The sequence below is a fragment of the Manis pentadactyla genome, chromosome 17, assembly GCF_030020395.1.
Source record: "Manis pentadactyla isolate mManPen7 chromosome 17, mManPen7.hap1, whole genome shotgun sequence".
Taxonomy (NCBI): Eukaryota; Metazoa; Chordata; class Mammalia; order Pholidota; family Manidae; genus Manis; species Manis pentadactyla.
Genome location: NC_080035.1, coordinates 55,516,371 through 55,538,812, shown reverse-complemented (window position 1 = coordinate 55,538,812; position 22,442 = coordinate 55,516,371). Strand labels below are relative to the sequence as shown.

The 22,442-nt window shown below is 42.5% G+C and overlaps 1 protein-coding gene across 27 annotated transcripts in view; it reads left to right on the top strand.

Annotated features, from left to right (window-relative positions):
* DOCK9 (dedicator of cytokinesis 9) overlaps positions 1–22,442 on the top strand; it is a 286,115-nt gene that overhangs the window by 106,992 nt on the left and 156,681 nt on the right. For all 27 annotated transcript variants that reach the window (XM_036893860.2, XM_057494438.1, XM_057494436.1 and 24 more), the window contains exon 2: positions 19,473–19,589. In XM_036893860.2, coding sequence (XP_036749755.1) covers positions 19,473–19,589 — 117 coding nt within the window. The remainder of the gene's footprint in view (positions 1–19,472; positions 19,590–22,442) is intronic.

Genomic DNA, 22,442 nt, shown 5'->3' with positions numbered 1-22,442 from the left:
ATTAATATCTCTAAGAATCTGAACTTAGACTTCCATATAGTGGATTTGATTTGTGTTACATTGCTTTTCTCTGTGTGTGAGATTATCTTACATGTTTTGTCTTCAGAAATTTATTGTGAACCGTAAACTGAGAAAGTAAAGTATGATGAACTTTTTCACTAAACATTTTCATCTGAGTGATTTAGGTTTCTTCCCCCACCTGGTATATTGTTTAGAACTGTTATTCATTATCTTGGATTCCTTTCTGCCAGCACAATAGTTCATTTATCTATTGAGTATCTTGAGCCACTTATACGCTGTATAGGTTTGACTGGTTAAAGCTCTCAGCTGATGCAGCTTATGATTCCTTGGAGGAAGTTGTGTGGTTTGGGTTCCCTTGTGAATATTCTTAAAAATCCTTTGTCAGTGATTCTCCAGATGTGTAGAAATATTTGTCCAGAGGAATAAATACACTGTAGAAAGATACTGTGATATATTTATTTATTTTTTAATCACACAAGTGACTTAAAAAACTTTTTCTAGTGCTCAAAAGGTCAGCCACTCATGTCCCAGTTATTTGTTTAGGTCAAATCTCACTCCAGGCAGTTCCATGGGGAGTTCTTTTCCACTGTAATGGATAAGGTTCTGCTGGCTGAGGCTGCACTTAGCCAGAGTGCTCATCAGGGCCCAGAAGCTTCTGGCAGCCTGGAGAGCTCTGGTTCCGTGCATCTGCAGAGAGAGGTGTGAGGGAGGAGTGAAGGCAACAGTGATACAACAAGAAACTTTTCTTATCTGATAGTGTTTCTCTTCTTTCATGGGGTAAGCAAGATAAAAAGAGCTAATATCAGATAAGAGAAGCAAGGATATTTAAACAGGGCCTCTGCCCAGGGCAGATCTCCTTACCTGTGGTTATCTCTGCCCAGAGCAAATGACAATGCAATGGACTGCTTGGAATACAAATTTCTTCAAGGTGATTTTTTAAAAAGTATGTCAGCATAGCCATGAGATCTATTTGTTGTAGTGCTGTTTATTATTATTATTATGTCATTAGCCCTTATACTTGGTGAGAATCCCCAAGTCTGTAATGTTTAAATGTAAGTAACTTATTTAACTCAAGAAGTAGCACTTTAAAGACAAGTGTTGCTGGTTTTAATTATGTACATAATCAGTCCTTGGAGGGAAATATTATATAGTTTAGAAATCATAAAATTAGTTAATGCATGTGGTAAGAAATATGAATAGTGTAGAAATAGGGAAAAATGAAGTGCCCTTGTTTACTTTTATTTTCCAAAAGTGCCCACTATTAGTTATTTGGTGTATATACTTCCAGACTTTCTCCTGTGCATATAAAAATATAATTTATTGTGTGTGTGTGCTTGGAAAATGTAGTAGTACTATAGATTTCTGCATTAATTTCCTTTCAGATCACACCAAAAACATCTTTCTTTGTTACCATACATAGATTTATGCCATTATTTTGATGGCTGTATAGTATTTCATTTTAGAGCTGTACTGTAATTTGTGGTTATTCAATTCATTCCCAATTCTTTGCAATCAGAAAGATGTACAGTCACTGAAAAATGACCTTATAGGCTATGAGTGACAAATGGTGAATGTACTAGTAAATACTTCTTAAAGCACACAAGTCTGAGGAAGTATTTGTTCTCTAAAACTTCTATTAGAAATCTCCTCTTGCCTCTTTTCTTGGGCAATAATGTCTCTTTCCCCTCCTCTAGGGCAACAGTTAAGGTTTCCCTTAGTGGTTGCTTGTTCTGTGCTAGGTAAATCAGTGTTTCTAAGAGAAGTATATGTTTGGACATTGTCAAGTTTCAGAGGCTGCAAGGTTCAACTTACAGGCACCTACATAGGTGGCTCTTGTCCCCTCATTGTAACACTAAAAAGGGGGGAGGCTTTAGGGGGAGGAAGTGCATGGTGAAACTTCCTCGATCCTCTCCAGGTTCACAGCCAACCACATTGAAAAATGACTTTGTGGCCTGTGAATGACTAACAGGGGAACAATCAGGTTATTCTTGATGTCTACAAGTTAGTTACTCTGCTTGCATTTGAATACCTATTTTTGCCCCCCAAGCTCTAAAGCAATTTCTGGAAATAATTTATTCTAAGTGTTACTGCTCAAAAATTTAGAGGAAAAGGGTGTGGCCTTAAAGAGTCAGAAGTGGGTGTAGTATATGTCCTCTGTGTTGCCTTTCATAGGGTTACTTTAATGGGGCTGGCAAGGATGCAGCACAGGTCTTGTTTTGGGAATTGTGAAGGTTGAAGATGTAAAAATAGAAAAGGGCTGGATTTTCATGTGTTAGGTATACTTATTAGGTATTTTTTGAAAAGTTTCTTTTTAGAGACACTTCTGTTTATGTTATTTTTCTGGGATCTTCAAGTGTTAAAAATGGAATCTGAGTCCTCATTTTGGTATCTGAACAAATGATTAGCTAAATGACCACATGAAAAGGAGCATGTGTGCCAGTGTAGGTGGGAGTAGGAGACTACGCTTCTGCTCGGACAAGTCAGTGTGTTGCATGGAAAATCCTTTCTCTCCCTGAAGTTCTGTTAATCTAGATATAGCAGAAGAAGTGAATTAAAACACAAAACCCTGAAGCATAAGCTTATGGGCAGTGATCAGGTTGCTGTAAAAATCTTGTAAGACTTCAGATGACTGTGACTGAGTTAATGAAGTTCTACTTATTCTACTTATCCTTTCTGACCTACAGGTTTTTCTGCATCTCTCTAGATGTCTTTGGAATAATTAATTAATGATAAAAACTACCTGGTGATATTGAAGAAGTAGTTTCTTTGTTTTTAAAATATTGGTTGGTGGTGAAGCAAAGAAGTTCCTGTAAGCTTTAGGTAGTAACATATTCCCAGGTGACAAAAACAGGAAATTTTACTTGTTCACAGCCCAAGCTTTCACTGTGTTCTTTGGTTTCCTCTCCATTTGTTTATTCCTTTGTCATTCAACCTACATTTATAAGACTGAGATTTGCCAGTCCAACTTGTCCCCAAACAGCAAGGTCTGTGTGATGAGCGGCTCTCTTCCTTGGAAATTCCACGCGGTGTTTATTAGCTGTAGGGAGTGTTAATCTCACCCATCCTTTCCCACTTAGGCAGACAACACTTAAGTCATTAGAGGCTCTGGTGAGGACACGTTCTCGATTTTGTCACCTACAGCAGGCTTAGCCCTGCTCCACAGAAGGCATAGGCGCCCCTGGCCATTCATATGAACAGTTTGCATGAATACGGCCCCTGAAGTTGCACACTTATCTTGTGGGATGATTGGTAGAAGGAAACTTTGGGGAGCACATGCTTGGATAGTGTTGGGGTGAATTTCATATCCTTATAGGCTTGGGAAACTCTGCTGGAGAAGGGGCTTCCATAACTCAAGTGAGTCACTGCCTCATTACAGCACTGAGCCACTCTTACTTCTGGGATTCTTGTTTGTATAGAACACTGGGCTCCGGAGTGGATTTTTCTCATGTCTGTCATCAGCATGGAGGCAGAATAGCTGGTCACTGTTTTTTATAAAAAGGTTTTGCCAATTGCTTGTTTGTTTGTTTGTTTTTCAACAGGCTGCCATTTGCCCAGTGTGCTCTACTCTTTGACAGGCAGTGGCTAATACAAGTGGTTTAATAAAAATATTTATATAGTGCCTTGCTTTGTGCCAGATACTGTTTTAAGCTTGTTAAATACATTATTTCAGTCAATCCTCACAACTCCAGAGGTAGGTGCTATTATTGTTCCTCTTTTTACAAATGAGGACACTGAGCACAGAGAAGTTAGATGACCTGTGCAAAGGTCCACATTGTTAAGTGACAGAGCCAGGATTTTTGGCTTCCAGTCAGGTTTCCAAAAATCTGTACCTGGACACTTGTGTGTAATTCATTAATGAAAATGAACATATTATGCTTGACCTTGAGATTATAAGGTGAAATTGGTTTAAAACTCCCTGCCCTTAAATAATTTTAAAAATTATTACAGAAAAAACCATTTTATAAGTAACAGAACAACAATGGTTGAATAGCACAGACAGGTAAAGAAGAGGATGGTCCTGCCTGAGGAAGATGGAAATATGAATGAAATACAAGTAATTGGTATATGAGTCATTTGTATTTTGGGTGTCACTTTTTATCATCTTCCCAGAAAGTTATACAGGAGCATAGATTGGTGGAGTATCTGACAGTCTAAAGACATCTTATTTTTCTCCTTAGATTTCTCTTTTTATTCACAGCATGATCTGGGGTAGTCCTGAAATGTTTATTACCTGATCAGTGAAATGGGCAGTGTGGTCCCTGCAGTGTTTAGAGGAGGCTGCCATTTGCCCCATGTGCTCTACTCTTTGACAGGCAGTGGCTAATACTGTGTCACAGGAAGCAGGTGGTGTGGGTGGTCTAACAGAACTTTGGAGATCAGAGACCAAATATGGTTCCAGATCTGGCCTCAACATCTCTACTGATCACTACTCTTCTCTCTCTGGCCCTGACTTCTGTAGTGATCTTAGCTGTAAAATGAGGAGCATGTAATAAATAATCTCTAAGTCCTCTTTTGGGACTAAAGCTCCATGTTTCAGGGTTATTAGCTTTGATCTCAGAATAACCTGTGATGGAGTCAGGTCAAGACCCTGGAGTTTTAGTTTCAGGTTCTAAGTTTATTGAAAATCTTTGGGTTTTGAGTTGAAGGAGCTACAAAACAGGGGATAATGGATTTCTACCTAATGTCACTAGTAAGATGAGTGAAATGGGTTGACCAACCTGGAAATAAACAGAAGTGGCAGTAGAATTTGGAGTTAGCAGGGAATACCACACAGGAGATACAGTAAGATCTGGCTTAAGCCTGCAGATGGTACACAAATGAGAATCTAATTTTAGAACCAAGAAGGCTTGAAAATTATAGTTTATCCTCAACTTTCCAAAAGTTTGAAATATCCCAATAATGTGATATAGCTAGTCCAAAATTTCTCTTACAGTAGCGTTTTGAGGCTTTTGAAGTTTTTAGTGCTCACTTTCCAGACAAGTGTATGTGCCACTTAGCAGTGGGTCTCTGAGGCCTGGACCAGGATCTTTGGGTTCAGCCTGCCTGTGTCTGTGGGGGATCTCCTTGCTATGGGGAGTTGTCACTACCCATGGAAAGCATAGCAGGTGTGTGCAGTGCCCTGCACTCCCTGGCAGGACACCTGGGTCCTGTGTCTGTTACACACCATTTGATATTTCCAAGCCAAGATTGCCTTCCTATCAGATGGAGATAGTGGCAGAGACTGCCCTCCAGGCAACACATATCCAGGGGTCATCTAGGCTGCCCTGGGCAATGGACGCATTTGGTCTCTCCTTGCTGCCAGCCATACTCCAGCGTGCTACCACACTGCTCTTTCTGAAACCCAGATGATGCAGTCATTAATCTCCTGTTGAAACCCCTTTTCAAATTTTCCTTGCAGACAAAGTGAAGCATGGCCTCTTTCTGGACCCTTAGAGGCTGGCCTTGAACTTGCTTGCTGGCCTCATATCCTGCAACTTCCAAACTGATCCCAGGCCCTGTGTTCTACTGAAGGTGCTTTCACACGTGGCACAGCCCTTCCTTTGCCTGGCAGGCCTCTCCCTGCCGGATCATTCCTGTATATACTTCGAGTCCCAGCTTAAAGCCTGCTTCTCCAAGAAGCCTTTTAGAACCCTCTGCCTACAATGGGCCCTGCCCCTGTGGCCCATCGTGACATCATTTTTCTGTTGTGTTGTTATGTATGTCTGCTGTACTGTAGCTAAGGTTATACTCCAGTCTCCCTCACCAATAGGGGGCTGTGCCCAGTAGAATTGTGGGTGGTTTTGTTTTCATTGTATTCTATCTGCGACATAATATCAAAGTGCTTTTTGTGTGTGTGTGTTTCTTGGCATTGTCCTGGGCACTTTTTGAGGAATGTATTGGCAAAGAAGGGGTTGTAGAAAGGCCAGCAGGAGAGACTCATTCTCCTTCATTTTTCCCTCTTCCACCTTCAAAACTTTCCCCACCAATGTCCAAATGTGTCAAATTGTGAAAAAGTAAAAAAGGGACACACCTAGAGGAACTGCTTGACCAAACATGATGTGGGTATTGTGCCCGGAAACTCTCCTGTGCTTCTGTTGTTTTTGATCTTAAATATCAGCTAACATTTTATGTGAGTACTTGAGTACAGAAGTGCCGGTTTTGGTGAGAAAAGTCAAAATCCTTTTCTCTCTTCCTCTTAGACCACACCTCTTTCTGTTACCAGTATCACCTCCTGTCAGCCACACCTGAAACTGTAGCATCACCTTTGATGGTTGTAGTACACTTGGAAAAAAGCCATTTTGTGACCTTTTGCAGCATTCCAGTAAATTGATTATATATGGAAAAGGTAGTGGAGACCCACAAGATGTAGGGCAAAGATCACTCTACCTGGGGGAGAAGGAGAGTTAGGAAAGGTGGGGCCTGTTAGCAACACTGAACAATGCAGGTCGCCTGCTTTGCTTGGCCAAGACTTGACCTGACTTGTCTCTAATGTGGTGGTTTTCCCCAAATTTTTCTTGTCCCCCTAAGTAAAAATTTCAGAAAGTGGTCTGTCCTTTGTTTTGACATGAAGTTGTATATTAAGTAATATTTTTATTCATATGAAATCTTTGAAATTTGCTGTTCAAGCTTATAGCATTTCTGAATTCAGAATTGCCACATGGGGCTAGTGGCCGCTGTAGTGAACAGTGCAGGTCTTTAAATGTACACAGTTCATAGCTTAAATGCCTCAAGCCAGAAAGTCACTTTGGGGGCTGAGTCATTGGATCAGTTCTGTATTTGGGGTGCGGTGGGGGGAATGCATGATTTAAGGTTGGGTTTTCCTTGCAAAGATCATGTCCTTGAACTATTTTTGGTTAAGTAAATACTACCTAATGGCATTAATATGTGCCCCAGCATTCAAACATGCTTCTTCAGGAAGATTTCGTATTTTGGGGTATGATATTTAATACTCTTGAGATGGGAAACGAGTACTACCCCCTCAGTGAGGCGGAGCCTGGGCAGTTCCATGTAGCTCACTTATCCAGAGCCCGGAGCTAGGCAGAAAGCTGTGGACTTCTGTCCCCACCGAAGCAGCGGCAGCTGTGTGTGGAGTAGTGTTGACGCGGTTCTCATGCAAAGGGAAACGGAGGCATTGGGAAAGCATTTCCTGTGCTAGAACTCTGAAATTCCATCATGCTTATGCTGGTGTGTTAAGGGAAGGGTCCTGGGCTTGGAGCCAGGAGACCTAAGGGTCACCATCTGTGTGCCCTTCATTGATGTGTGACCCTCTGAACTTCGGTCTCCCCATCTGTGAATGGTGATGATTCAACCATACAGAGTTTTGGAGAGGTCTGGTGAGATAATATGTGTGTAATCTGGCAAAGAAAGGCATGTGTGCTGTAGGGGCTGAAACGCCTTTGTGTCCAAATGACACACTCACGTATTATTCCCGTGATCACCATTTGGTGAGTTCCTGCTCATTACAGGCACTGTACAGTGAAACCCTTCAATAACACTGTGATGATGATAAGAGATATTGTCACCTGTCCCATTTTCGGGTACAGATATGGAGATTTAGTTATTTGCTCCAGGGTCACATAGCCAATAAGCAGTGGAGCTGGGAATTTTTAAAAAATGCTTTTTAATATGAAATTGTCAAACATATACAAAAGTGGATAGACCAGTAGAGTGGTTCCCAAACTTGGGAGAGCATCAGAGTCTCCTGAAGGCTTTGGTAAAACCCAGCCTGCTCAGCTCGCCCCCAGGATTTCTGATTCAGTAGGTCTGGGGTGAATTTGTGTTTCCAGCAAGTTCCAGGTGGTGATGCTGCTCTCAGACCACACTTTGAGGACCACTGGGCTGGTGTAATAGATCCCCATTTAACTGTCACCACCTCCAACAATACTAAACATTTTTGGGACCAGGATTGTAATCCTAACTCCCCCACACCTGCCCTTACCTGGTTACTGGACTGCCTTTCTGGCAAAGTATGAAGAAATTCCTCTGTGAACCAGATATGTGTTATGACTATTCCATCCCCTGCCCCCTGTATCTTCAAATAAGTAGCTTAAAGTAAGTTACTGTGAAATCTGACTAAATCTGGCTTTTAGAGCCTCTTAGCTTAATTACTTGACCTCTTCATTACCAGAGTTCCAAAAATAACTTTTATTGACCTTAGAAGAATTAAGAATATCAGTCCATAATGATGAAAAGAAGTACTGTGGCTTATAGACTGGAAAAGAATCTGTAGTAAAGATTTAAGAGAATTATTTCTACAGCTACCATGTTGCATCTTTTTCCTCCTTGCTTTCATTATCACTTGTCACATGTGAGAACATGGCAGGCAGAAATAGCAGCTGGGATGGATGTGCCTGTGAGAGACATGCTGAGCCCGCCTCCCAGCTCTCTGCCATCCTCTCTATTCTCCTACACCCATCCTTGCCCCTCTTACCCATGCCCCGAGTGAGCATGGCAGACACTTCAGGCGCTGTCTGCAAGGGAGTCAGTGTCTCCTCTGGGCTGCACAGCCACAGGGTGGGAGGAAGCCCCCCAGGATCCCTGTCTTGCCTTCCTCTCTTCATTAAAATTCTCTGTGCATCCCCATTGAGCACAGCTGACTAAATGCAAGCAGTTATGTGGGTTTTCATTAATCAGTATTATTATCTTTATTATTACCTCAATTTCCATTATTCTGTTTCTCTTACACCATTTTCTAGATGCTGTTGATCTGACAGTTTTTGATAGTCTTTAGTTCTGTACATTTTGGTAATATAATAATTTTGGAAAACCACAGTTATTTATAAAACTGACAAATACAAAACCCAGACTCTTTTCCTTCCATCAAATTGATTTTGAGTATCTACACTTTGCTAATACTGACATGCCTAATTAAATAAAATCTTCATTTAGGGACAAGTTCTCTAATATGAGGGCTTTCTTTAGTGCTGTATAAAAAGGGAATTCAACATCTTATCAGTGCTAATAATAAAAAAACTGTTTTCACAAGTGTGTCATGCTTGGTGTTGGTCTGCTCTGAGGACAACAGCCCATCTCAGTGTGAGAGATAGACTTAGATGTCTGAGAGATTGGTTTTTGTTACACATTCTTTTAAACATTCTCCGATTCATTAGCTGTTGTGGTTTAATGCTCAGGTTTGAGCCTGCTTCTCAATTCAAGCTTAGATAAGGTTCTCTTTTTCCTCCAGTTTTTTATATCATCTGCTTGTGCACATTATCACTGAAAGTGGGCAAAAATTAAAATGTAGAGGCTTAGAGGTAGAGCATGAACAACAGGTCAGGAGACCTGGATCCTGGCTCACCTTTGCCAGCAACTCCTGGGTCCCCGTAGCATTCACTGAACTCCCATGCTATCTGTAAGACTAGAGGCTAGATAATCTCAGGTTCTGATGTTTGCACAATTGTAGTTCTATTATCACTGAACCTCCTGCTCCTTTTACACAAGCATGCTTCTAAATAGCTGCTGAGACCATTGTTCTTTCCTACGCACACCATGAACAATCTGGAGAACATGAACACCAAAGGAGAATGCGATCATGTTTCGATTATCCTCCTCTCCTTAGTTTTAATGTCCTTACAGGAAGAAGAGCTTGTCTATTACAAAGCTATAGAAGGTCATTTTCCGTGGCTGCAGGATTGATGGGATCTAGTTTCATGTCTCTCAGCCTCCTTCCTCCTGCACCAGTGTGCAGGACCCTCCTCAGGGCGGCCCACCTGCCAATTTGGCCTCATCTTTCACCACAAGCTGTAGTGCAAGTGCAAGGGTGGCTTTGAGACATGGGCATCCTAGGTGAGCTACATTGGCACCCCCTCATGTTGCTATTTTGGATACTGTTCAAATGACTATTTTAGATGAGAATCTGAGGGCTCCTCAGGGCAGAGGTGGAGCGGGACCCCTGTACAGAGCTGTTCCCCACACGTGCAGAGAGCCCAGGGCCTCTCGGTTAACCATCTGTTGTTTCTCAGGCAGGTTCAGCCAGGAGTCCCCACTGCTCACCTCAGGTGGCTTATTCATGTATTCTTTGCAGCCACATAGAGTATCCTTTCGGAAAGTTCTCTTAAATGTAGGTTTCTCCATTGCATTGGAATTCCAGTGATGCTATAGCATCCCTAACACTAGTGCCCCAAGCCCACCCCCTTGATGTGCCTCTGCCCCAGCTATTCCAAAATTCTTGCTGCTTCCTGACCTCCCTGTGCTCAGAGACGGATCTTTCTTGAAGGATTGAAGCTTCTAAGGATCCCTTCCAGGGCCCTGGGAGGGACGCCAGCAACTTTGTATTCATAATTTTTTATTTTTTTTAACCCTCTAACCTCCTATTATTTCTAATTTCAAGCCCCACAAAACCTGGTTCCATCCTTGAGCGTGCTCCCTGGTGTCCCCATGTTTTCCACGTGGAACCCCTGTGCACTCTGACTCGCTGCCCTCTCAGCCTCACTCTTTAGGGACCACCTGCTTTAGGAAGCACCCCTCACTCATCCAACACACATCTCTTGTGTGCTTTTGCTATGCTGGGTGCTGTTCCAGATGTTGGAGAAAACAGTTAAAAAATCGAAATATTGGGACTCTCTTGTCCCCTCCTGGCATGAGCCAGGACCTCTATTCTCTCACTTTATTTCTAAATAAAAGCCTGCACCTTGCTCTCCTAAAAAAAAAAAAAAAAAATCGAAATATTTGCCCCTGTAATCTAATTGGGGGAAGTCAGGTTCATGTTAGTGGGTCAGATGCCACTCCTCTTTCCCATTGCTACCAGCCATGCTGCGCTGATTGTTCACACATCCATCTCCTGTCTGGGTGGTAAGCTCTCTGGAGGGGGCGGGCTGTGTCCTTTTTATCTTGGTGTCCCAAAGAGCTGGCACAGTGCATGTGGACAGACTCCGTAACAATCTGCAGAGACAAGGAACGCAGAGCTGCTGATAACATTTGCATGCGAGGAAGGAGGTAGCTGCTAATTTCTCGTGCCCACCCTAGCGACAGGGAAATGGGGATTCTTTAAAATTTGGCGGCTCAAGGAAGTTCCTGGTGGCAGTATGTACTCAGAGTCATGTGCAAGATGGCGATGCAGGAAAGCTCGTGGGGCCACACTGCTAACACTGGCTTCAGAAGCCTCTTCCTTCTTACCGCAAGCTGCACTGTCCCCCTTCCCCAGCAACAGTGCTGGAGTCCTGTAGGCAACACCTCGAGGGGCACCACTTTGAAAATGGACTAAGTTCCCTGAAGGATTTTTAATCTCAGCCAGTCAAGTAGCCTTTATAGCCATGGAGATAAATCGAGTAAGTCTTAAATTCTTTATAAGCAGAAATGATGAATTTCTTATTTCTTAAAATAGAATCCTGCTAAAGTTGCCATTTCCTTAGTTTGCTATTTCAAGAAGTAGCATTTGGGATTTCAGCTTGTGTTAACATTTAATTACCAGAGACACAAAGGCAAGATATGACTAGAAAGTTCATGGGAAGCTATCATGTCGGTGGGAAGAGGCATGGAATCAGTAAGCCTTTTTGCTTAGCTCTTCCCCTGGTTTTCAAAGCTTTGCACATGTCTGGCTAAGTTGAACTCCTTTGTGCACCGATGTTCTCCAACTTTGCTGGATTCCAGGGGAATCTAATTTTCCTGGTGCTGAGAAGATTCCCTGGCTTCTGTTTGCCTGTGGATATGGAATTTCAGTTGCGTGGATGTTGGGCAGCTAGACCCACTGCAGCAAATGCCATGGGAGAAGTGATTCAGAGACCCCTGAAGGAAGGTTAACAGGGAGGGCATCGTGGGTTATGCTCTGTGGCTCCATGAGAGCCACGTGGAAGCTCACTGCACTGCCTGCTGCTTGACCAGTGATTCAGCCTAAGCAATGGGCTTACCTGAGTCTCTGTTGTTCTTAAGATGGAGCTCCTTCTGCCCCCCATCATGAGGCAGGGCCCTGGCCTCAGGTGCAGGTCCCCTCTAGGAAGCCAAAATTGATTCTTTGTTCTGAAATGTCTGTGGGCCCTGGGCCTCCCAGACTCCCCAGTTGAATCTGCCTCCATCTTCTCCCCGAGGTAAATACCACGTAACCCTTTGTGAGCAGTGTCCACTGGGGGTTCCGCTTGACCCTCTGTCCTTCAGAATCTTAGATCCTGCTGCTTTCAGGGAGCTGCTGTAATAGGAGTGAGTCTAAAGTGATTCTGTTTACACCCTGACCCCTAACTGTTCTTCTCAATTCTGCCTGACACAAATCTCATCAATACTCAATTCAGCTTATAGTGTAAGCATCTATTTATATTTTTTTGGGTGTGGTCCCTGAATTCCAGCGCCATCCATGTTTATTATTACAGTTTCCTTGTTTGGCCTTTTGTTTTTCCTTCTTTGTGAATGCCCCTGCCATTGTTGTCTGTTTTGTTTCATATGTTCCTAGAGGGTGAAGGAAAGTTTTTATAAACAGAGTAATAGTGAATGTACATGGTGCACTTACTCAAAATAAAAAATCTAAGATCCCTGTCATGCAAGCAACTTATTTAATATTACTACTATTAAATGCATTTATTATGTGCTTATGCTTTGCCTGCTCCGCCAAGCATTTTACCTGCATTAACTCAGTGGAGACCAGTAACAGTCCTGCATATCTACGTAGCTCGGCTCTCTTAACTACAGGATTATACTGCCTTTGATCTAATCAGCATCAGTGTGGTATCTGTGGCACTTCCAGGACAGTTCCAAGTTTTGTGAATTATGAAGTTTAAAAATATAGGGGCCTTGTTTAAAAAAAAATTCAAAATTGTAAATATAAAATAAAGCATGGAAGTTAGTATTTATATAGAATTTGAAAAGAAATCACAACAAATTACAAATTTTAAAAAGCTAACCCCAACCATAAACTTCAGAAATACAGGAAAACAACACATTTTTGTCAGTGAATCTCTTGAAACACCTCAGTAATATTTTCTTCCCTACATTTTTTTATTTCATACTATTATCTATTCATATGATCATGATTTTGTTTTATTATTCTATATCACAAGAACAGATCATTTTATCTTTCCCATAGCATAATTAGTTGAAACTTGCATTTTATTAATCATAGTTTAGAAAAGTTGCCTATAACTTCACAACATTTGGTAACATTACATAAATTTTTAGGATTGAAAGTTCCTTTCAGATTTCTTAACATATGTAAGCCATATAATTTTGGGGCATTCTCATTTTGTACAACGATTCATCTCAAATACCCATAAGCAGTTCTGGGGCCAAGTACCTTAAAGTGTGTCTCTCTTACAGTATGGGCTCTCCTGCTGTGCCTCTGTGTCATGAGTCATGACATTGGGTAGACCATCCCAGGGTCCACCTCCAGGATGTGGCAGAGAAGTGAAAGGCTCCTTTTAATGGGTTAAGGGAGGTGGCGCCCAGGTGTATGCCCAAGTACTGCATGCCTGGGGCTGCAGCAACTCAGCTTTAACTCTTTAGCATATTTGCCTGTGTGTGATTTGTTTTTTTAGAGAAAGGATTCTGCTGCCAAAATAAAACATTTGTTGACCAATGCCTGTAGGGCTATAGGACTGTGACACATACAGAGGTATGAGGAAGTGACAGGAGCAGGCTCGTGTCAGAAGCAGAACCGCCTGGGACCCAGGGTTAGAGATATGACCAGAGCCCACACATCTGCCCCGTGAAGGAGGGCTGCATTGTCAAGGAGTTCGAAATGCCCATATGAAGAATTCCCATTCTTTCTTCACTCTTAAAGCATCACTCCTTGGGAAGGGGAGGGAACCTCACAGCCCAGGGATGGCAGTTGGCTCAGCCTCCTCCCTTAGCTCTGCATCTCACTTCTGCCAGCACCTCTGACTGTACTGAATGAAGGGTTTATGAGCCTGCCTCTCCCCCTAGTCCACAGTGCCTCTTACACAGTTCCATGGCCATTTTCCAGGGAATGACAACCACCCCCCAAAACTTTTGCACCAAATTTTGGAAGGTAATGTGTATATACATTTTGGGGGGTTAGTGAGCCCAGGTTCTCAAAGGGGTTTGTAACCCCAAGGAGGTTAAGAAGCTCAGCACTGGCTTGTTCCTTGTTCCTCTCTGATTTTACAAAACCACCACAGTCCCTGGCACATAATTATAGATTGGGGGTTCTTGAGATCCCTGGAGAGCTTGTTCAAGCACAGATACTCACCCCTGGAGTTTCTAATTCAGGTGACTTTTGAGTCAGCCTGCCAGGCGTTGCTGCTGTTCCTGGGACCTCACTTTGAGAACTGCTGTTACAGCTTATTGTAAATTGGAAGTACGTGGTCCTCTCCCTTTCTGATTTCACAGTAACCTGAGAAATGACTGTTCATAAAAAAGGACCTTTATCCTCCAAATGGGGAAGAAAGCTAAAGGACTTGTGTATATAGATAGAGTTATGTTTTCACACACTGTGAAAGCAACATAATCATGTACTCTTTGAGTTCTGAATGTCAGACTGAGGAACTGGCTGGGCCCCATCATCCTTAGGGAAACATGGCATCCTTGAATATTGAAAATTCAAACTGGTAAATTCTCAGGGTTTCAAAACATGATTCTGATGGCCTAGGAGCAGTTCCATCCATGACCATTGGTGTGTTTGGTTAATTCTGGGCCCAGAATCTTTCTTTTGACAATAGAAAATCAAGAACTTAGCTCTTGTAACTATGTCACCAGGGGCAGGATTGAACATAAGCATGTTGGATTGCTTTTAAAACCAAGGCCATGGGCCTTATCTGTGCTTAGTCCATTTCTTTTTAAAACAGGAGTGGAGGACTAGCAGTCTGATAATTATTAGCCTAATTTCATTTTGCTGTTATGTGATGTTCCTGTCTCCGCAGTCAGCTCCTTATCGAGTGGCCTGTCCCCCCACTCATGTGACCGCTTGGCAAAGTTTAGTAGAACCCAAGAACAGTGAACAGCTGGAACCAGTGAATCATCAGTTTAAGGATGAGCAGCAAATAGGCGACTGTGCTTCTCACCCAGTTTAGTAAATGCAGAGCTGCAACTTCCCACGGACCCACCTCAAGTCTCCCAAGCCCCTGTCCTGTCATCTGTTTTTGTGTCTTCTCTTTCTGTCCTTATCTTGCTGTTTCCCCTGTGTCCTCTGCCTTCCCCACCCCAGCTGTGGGTCCCTTTTGTCTCCTCCTCACCCATCTCTTCCTTGTCCCCCTCTTCCTGTCCTCAGACCCTGATCTCCACTCTCAGCTGTTCTCCTCCTAGAGCTTCTTCCTTTCCTCATCCTGAGGCCACGTGTAGGAGGGAGGCACTATGCAGTGTTTGTATTGGAAGCAAGAGCTTTTGTCTTGTTCTTAGGTGGCAGGTGAGTTGCTTTCACTTGACCATTTCTTTGTGGAGTCAGTGGTTCTGCCCAGCAAGGTGCTGTCTGCAGGGGCTGAATGCTGCTGCTCAGTCAGGTCATCAGGAGCATTTCCCTGAGCAACTTAAGGGTTTGTACAAGTTTCAAATCTTCAGAATCCTTTAGACCAAAGAAAACATGTCATTCTTCCACAGATTCCCCCTATTGTTGGACTCAATCTTGTGGGCTTTCCTAATCACATACATCATCTGCCTGTAACAGATGTGTGTTGCTTATTAAACTCACCACATGCTCACTTTGGCTGAGAATGGTGAGCACAGACCGTTACAGGGCAGCCTGGAGGAGAAGTGTTCTGTTTGACAGAAGATTGCATTCTAATCCAGCCTGCCGGTTACTTGGGACTCTCCAGGCAGTTAGCTGAACTTGTGATTCTGTTTCCAACCTCAGTAAAATGGAATGTGTTTCCATGCCTACCTTATACTAGTGTTAAGAGATGAAGTGAGGCATGTTAATAGAAAAGCTATTGGAATAGCACAGCACCAAACCTTAAGTTGTTTAGGAGTGCTCTACCTATAGGGGCTGGGGAGAGACTTTTATAAAGTGTAGAAGCAAAGGAAGGACATTATTGATTGGCCATAGCCTAATGCCTAGTTGGCTGTGATTGGTTGTCTTCAGCATTTTGATTTTGTAACCTTGAGGCATTTACAGACTTAGATTTTGGTTTGTTAACCTGTAGGCCAGCAGGGCTTTAGAGCCACCCCAGTCCAGCGGCCTTGTTTAATTTAACAGTAGATTAAATGTGCTCATCGGTGTCCAAACACCTTGAAAGCTACACGGTGACATGCAAAAGCAAGGTAGTCCTAAGTAGCCACAGCATTACATCCTATCAATAAGCACTTCTAGGATTTCTTCAGGGGAAACATTAATTTATCTGATTAATGACAACATTATCATAAATAGACAAAACTTACCTATGAGTGTTTTTATAGCTTTCATTTATTAGGCTTTTTAAACAATCCAAGTTTAGTCATATAGGTGAGAAATAATCATTAAATACATTTAAGAAAATGTAAATATATTGTCTGAATCAGCCCAGAGACAGGAAACATCAGTTAATTGAACGTGGAAAATTAATATAAAGAATTACTAAATTGGTAAAAGAGGATTAACTACTAGGGAGTAAAGATAACTCTAAAATATAAATCAGAAAACCATCACCTTTGGCCCAAATCTGGCTGTTCCCTGTTTTTGTAGATAAAGTTTTATTGTGGTGCCGCCATGCCCATTTGTTTACTGAATTGTTTACTGAATTAGGCTGCAAAGCCTAAAATGTTTACTCTCTGACTCTTTACAAAAAAAGTTTGCCAACCCCTGCTCTAAAAATAAAAGAATAGTCTAAGGAGCACAGACCCAAGGAAAGAACAAATTCAGAAGATCCCCCCAACCCACACCCAGGTGGCTGCTGTGCTGTAAGAGCAAGGCAAGAAACCCCCAAAATTTGAGCTTAAGAATAGCCCCTTTCTCAGCAGGGTCCCTCCAGTGCCCTGTATGAACAAGGGCTGACATTGTGGTCCTGTTCTCTGTCAAGCACACAGACCTTGCCTTGTGACCTGGAAGGAGTGGAGCTGATGACCCTCATGGAAAGGGGCGAGAAGGGGGATGCACCCAGCTGAGGATTGCACTGGTCCAGCCTGTGCCTGGGGAGGTGGTCCGGGGCTGTCATGGAGAACTGAGCTTATCTGGCTGCAGTCATGCACTGAACACCATACAGGGCAGCAGAGAACTCAGTACATGTCCCATCCTGTAGTATCTTTTAGTCTGACCTCTTTGCAATGGAAGGTTAGCTTTTAGAATCTAGAACTCTGTCATTGTAGAAAGCTATGAGCATCTTTGGGTCTTACTAGGAATATAGTCATGATTCCTAAGGAAAATGTTACTAATCATGACATTCATCTGTTTTGCCAACCAGCACTTAAAGACTGACTACTATATATAGTATAATAAACTAAAATAAAGGAACAAATTATTTAAGTTGAGTTAAAATAGTTTGGGGATTACTTTTATTATTTTATATGACAATTCTTTAAAAATAATTACTCTGTGTATATCTCTTTACTTTTTTGAATGCAAAAACAGTTTAACATTACAAATATAGGAAGAAATTACCTATGCTTTCATTACAATAGCTTTAGTTTTTTTTATTTTCCATATTTTTAGTCCCTGCACATAAACATATATTTTATCTAATTGTAATATATAATAATTGTGCTCTTGTTTGGGTATTGCATTTTTTCTTAGCATGTCAAAACATCTTTAGTAGAACTACTTAAATCAAGTAATGAAATTAAATATGAGCATTTATATATTTATTATACAGAGTGAGCTGACTGCTTCATTAAACAACTCCAGAATCTCAGCAGCTTAACACGGTAGACACTTGCTCCGAGAGTATTTCAGCACCTGTTTTAAGCAGGCAGCCTTCTGCTGGGTGATTCAGTATCCAGACTCCTTCCATCTTGGGGCTCTGCCCTCTCCTGAGCCCACTGCTGGATGCTGTGCATGCTGATAGCAGAGGGGAACAGGGAGAGAGGCCGTCCCATTCAGTTTGGGCCCCATAATAGAATGTAACAGAATGGGGGGTTTCAATAACACACATTTATTTCTCATAATTATGGAGGCTGGCTGGGAAGTCTAAGATCACTTGGAAGATTCAGTGTCTGGTGAGAGTCCGCTTCCTGGCTCATAGACGGCTTTCTTTGTGTTGTGCCCCACGTGGCAGAAGGGATAAGGTTGCTTCCTGGGGTCTCTTTTATAAGAGCACTATATGCAGACTCTACCTCATGATTTAAGCACCTCTCAAAGGCCCCATATCCTAATAACCATCACACGGGGGATTAGGTTTCAACATAAGAATGTTAGAGAGACACAGACATTCAGTCTATATCAGAGGCTTTTATGGGTCAGGCTTAGCGATGGCCCATCCAGTCCACTGACATGCCATTGGCCAGAAGCCAGTCACATGACTACACCTAACCATGGGAAAGCTGGGAAGTATAGTCCAGTTGTACCTAGAAGGAAAGGAGACAGATTTGGGGAACATGTGGAGCCTCAGTCACAATTCCCAATTTAGATGCCACATACTAGATGTTTTTAGTATATTTCTTATATATATATTGTCATTTTAATACATATAGCATTTGTTGAAATTATATCAGGTGATTTTCATTGATAGTTTCAAAAAATAATCTTGCAATGACTATTAATATAATGGACTTAGTTACTTTGGATAATTTTGTGTGTATGGGTAAGCCTTATGCCTGTTTTTACACTTGGTATATTGTGGTATATATAGTTAGTTGAATATATATCTTTATCTATATATATCTGTATCTGACCTAGCTCAGATAGTGCCTTGTACATGGAAATTGATCAGTAAATGCCATGGCAATGACTGACAGATAAGAGAGATTTTTACTGGAAGACTAACTTTTGAAATAGCTAGAAAAGGCATATTGTCTCTCTTCTTTCCCCACTCGCCTTGTTGCCTCTTTTGCTCAGTGCCTATTAGGGATGGCCATCCCTACCCCCTGAGGTTCACCCTCAAGCCCTGGTAGAATAGGTACTCCCCCCTGCCACCCTGCTTGGCTGGTTTTGGTCCAGCTCAAACTTTTCTATATTTAGGTATTATATACAAAAGTGTATAGATATTTCTAGATAGACAGGCATATTTTGAGGCATATGAGTTCCACAGGGTTTTATATAAAACAGTGAGCCCTGCAGATGCTGTAAGGCTGAACCAGGAGGGGTACCACTGTGGGCATCCAGCTTCAGTAGCAGACCATGGCTGGACCCCTCAGCAGGGCAGCTCTGGCAGAGCCTTACTGGCCAGGAGCGACCCAAGATGCAGCTGGACGTTCTGCCAGACTCCACAGCCTCCTTCGTGCTTAAGTATTAAGTAACTGAACAAGCATGTCTATAAATAGAGAGAATACTGTCAAGTGTCTTCTGTCCCTTTGAAAATAACTTTTTTCTCTTATTTCTGATTCTTCCTGAGAGCAAAAACAAATACTCTTATCGTAGAAAAGTTAGAAAATACAAAAACATATAGAATAGAATGTATGAGTCTTTTTCATCTTAAAAAACTGTGTTTCTCTGTAAGAATGTTTCAGTTGCTTATCTTTTCACCTTCCAGGCAAAGCCAAAGCTGATTGAACCCCTCGATTATGAAAATGTCATTGTCCAGAAGAAGACACAGATCCTGAACGATTGTTTGAGGGAGATGCTGCTCTTCCCTTATGATGACTTTCAGGTAGACAAGTTTTATGTTTTTAAAAAAGAACCATGTGGTTGATCTTTACTAGAAATGCTATTGATTGATTTATTGTTTGGTTAATTAATTTAGGATTTTTAAAAGGTGAAATGAAGATGTCATTTAAGAGAAAAAAAAGTTATGTCATTGTATTTTTCCAGACATTCCTTCATGAGCTGGTTTTTACAATGGTATTATTTTTACATATATACATGTATGTATGAATATAAGTCATACATGTGTTGCTTGTATACGTATATTGACATTTTTCATGTGTGTTATGTCTTGAATAAAAATTGCTATACTCTTGGCTGACTTAACAGATACAAGGCCCCGTATGTCTCCCGAGCTTTGTTTAAAGAGGAATTTAGGGATTTTACCAAGTGCTTTAGAGTCTTAAGGGTGGGATTTTCTGGGGAGCTGTGGAGGATTTTATCGTGATTCCTTTCAGGATGGCACTTAGGAAACTGCCATGGCCGAGGCTTTGAACTGTGTGTGGGTTCACAGAGGGGGTGTGAGGGTAACCAGGAATGTCTCGGGGTCGCCGTGCCTGGTGCAGTGACAGGTGCTGTTCCTTGGATCTCAGGAGCTGCCAGCACAGGACTGCACAAGTCCTGTTGTGAGCTGCTCTTTAGGTTGTTACCTGAAGTCTTTCAGATTCTGCAGCTGTGGGGCCCACAAGAGCTTTAAGGCTTGTCGGGAGCAAGAAGAAAACCCCAGTGGTGTTAGATGCCTGCAACTCAGAGTCACCTTGGTCTGTTTGAGAGTTATAGTCACTCCTCTCACTCTGCTGGAACCCGCTCTTGGCTCTTCCTTCTTCTTTGTCTCAGTGTTTCTCTACCTGATGCTGTTACCATCCAATGCGTTTCTTCTGTGAACTGAGCTGCCTTATTTTTTTTAAAGCTTCATTGATTCCTTGTTTAATTTTAAAATAACTTATAAAATACTTACAAAAAATAGAAACAAAACAGGTATTATTGAAGTGACTGACATTAAAAGCTTCCCCCATCCCAATCCCCAGAACAATTGCTACTATATACACTTCTGTGCATGCTGAATTGTCTTTAGAAACTTCCATGTTAATGGGGAAATGACAGCCTCTTCAACAACTGGTGTTGGCAAAATTGGACAGCTACATCAAGAGAATGAAACTGGATTATTGTCTAACCCCATACACAAAAGTAAACTCAAAATGGATCAAAGACCTGAATGTAAGTCATGAAACCATAAAACTCTTAGAGGAAAACATAGGCAAAAATCTCTTGAATATAAACATGAGCAACTTTGTCCTGAGCGCATCTCCTCGGGCAAGGGAAACAAAAGCAGAAATGAACAAATGGGACTATATCATGCTAAAAAGCTTCTGTACAGCAAAGGACACCATCAGCAGAACAAAAAAGTATCCTACAGTATGGGAGAATATATTTGTAAATGACGTATCTGACAAGAGGTTAACATCTAAAATATATAAAGAACTCACACACCTCAACACCCAAAAAGCAAATAACCCTATTAAAAAAAGGGCAGAGGATATGAACAGGCTCTTCTCCAAAGAAAAAATTCAGATGGCCAACAGGGACATGAAAAGATGCTCCACATCGCTAATTATCAGGAAAATGCAAATTAAAACCACAATGAGGGAGGAGGGAGCCAAGATGGCGGCGTGAGTAGAGCAGCGGAAATCTCCTCCCAAAACCACATATATCTATGAAAATATAACAAAGACAACTCTTCCTAGAATAAAGATCAGAGGACACAGGACAATATCCAGACCACATCCACACCTGAGAGAAGCCAGTGCCTCGCGAAGGGGGTAAGATACAAGCCCCGGCCCCGCGGGAGCCGAGCGCCCCTCCCCCCAGCTCCCGGCGGGAGAAGAGCAGGCAGAGCGGGAGGGAGACGGAGCCCAGGACTGCTGAACACCCAGCCCCAGCCATCCGGGCCAGAGCGCAGACACAGTGTGTGTGCGGGGGGCCCTGGATACTAGGGAAACAGGGCAGCAAGAACAGGGAGCGGGCACCGGAGGCCTGGTGCCGGAGAACACCAGAAAAGTGAGCGGCCATTTTTTTTTTTTCTGTTTTGTTTTGGCAAGAGCTTTTTGGAAGTCTTAAAGGGATAGGGATCCCAATACTAGGGAAACAGGGCAGCAAGACCGGTGAGCAGATGCATGAGGCTGGCACCGGAGAATAAAGAAAAACGAGCAGCCACTTTTTTTTTTTTTTTTTTTTCTGGTCGTTGTTTTGTTTTGGCGGGTGCTTTTTGGAAGTCTTAAAGGGGCAGGGTGGGACACTTAATCCAGAGGTAGGGAATCCGGGATCTCTGGGCACCCTAACCCCTGGGCTGCAGGGAGTAGGGAGGCCCCTTACGGAGATAAATAGCCTCCCGGCCGCTCCCCATCCAACGTGACTCCACCACTTTGGAGCAGTAGCCCGAGCCAGGCCACGCCCACAGCAACAGCGGAGATAAACTCCATAGCAGCCCTGCAGGAAGCAGAAGCCCTGTCTGCACGCAGCTGCACAGCACAAGCCACTAGAGGTCGCTGTTCTCCCAGGAGAGGAAGGCCACAAACCAACAAGAAGGAAAGTTCTTCCAGCCGTCACTCGTCCCAGCTCTGCAAACTACTCCTATCACCGTGAAAAGGCAAAGCTACAGGCAGACAAAGATCACAGAGACAACAACAGAGAAGGAGACAAACCTTAACCAGTCTTCCTGACAAAGAATTCAAAATAAAAATCATAAACATGCTGACAGAGATGCAGAGAAATACGCAAGAGATATGGGATGAAGTCTGGAGGGAGATCACAGATGCCAGAAAGGAGATTACAGAAATGAAACAAACTCTGGAAGGGTTTA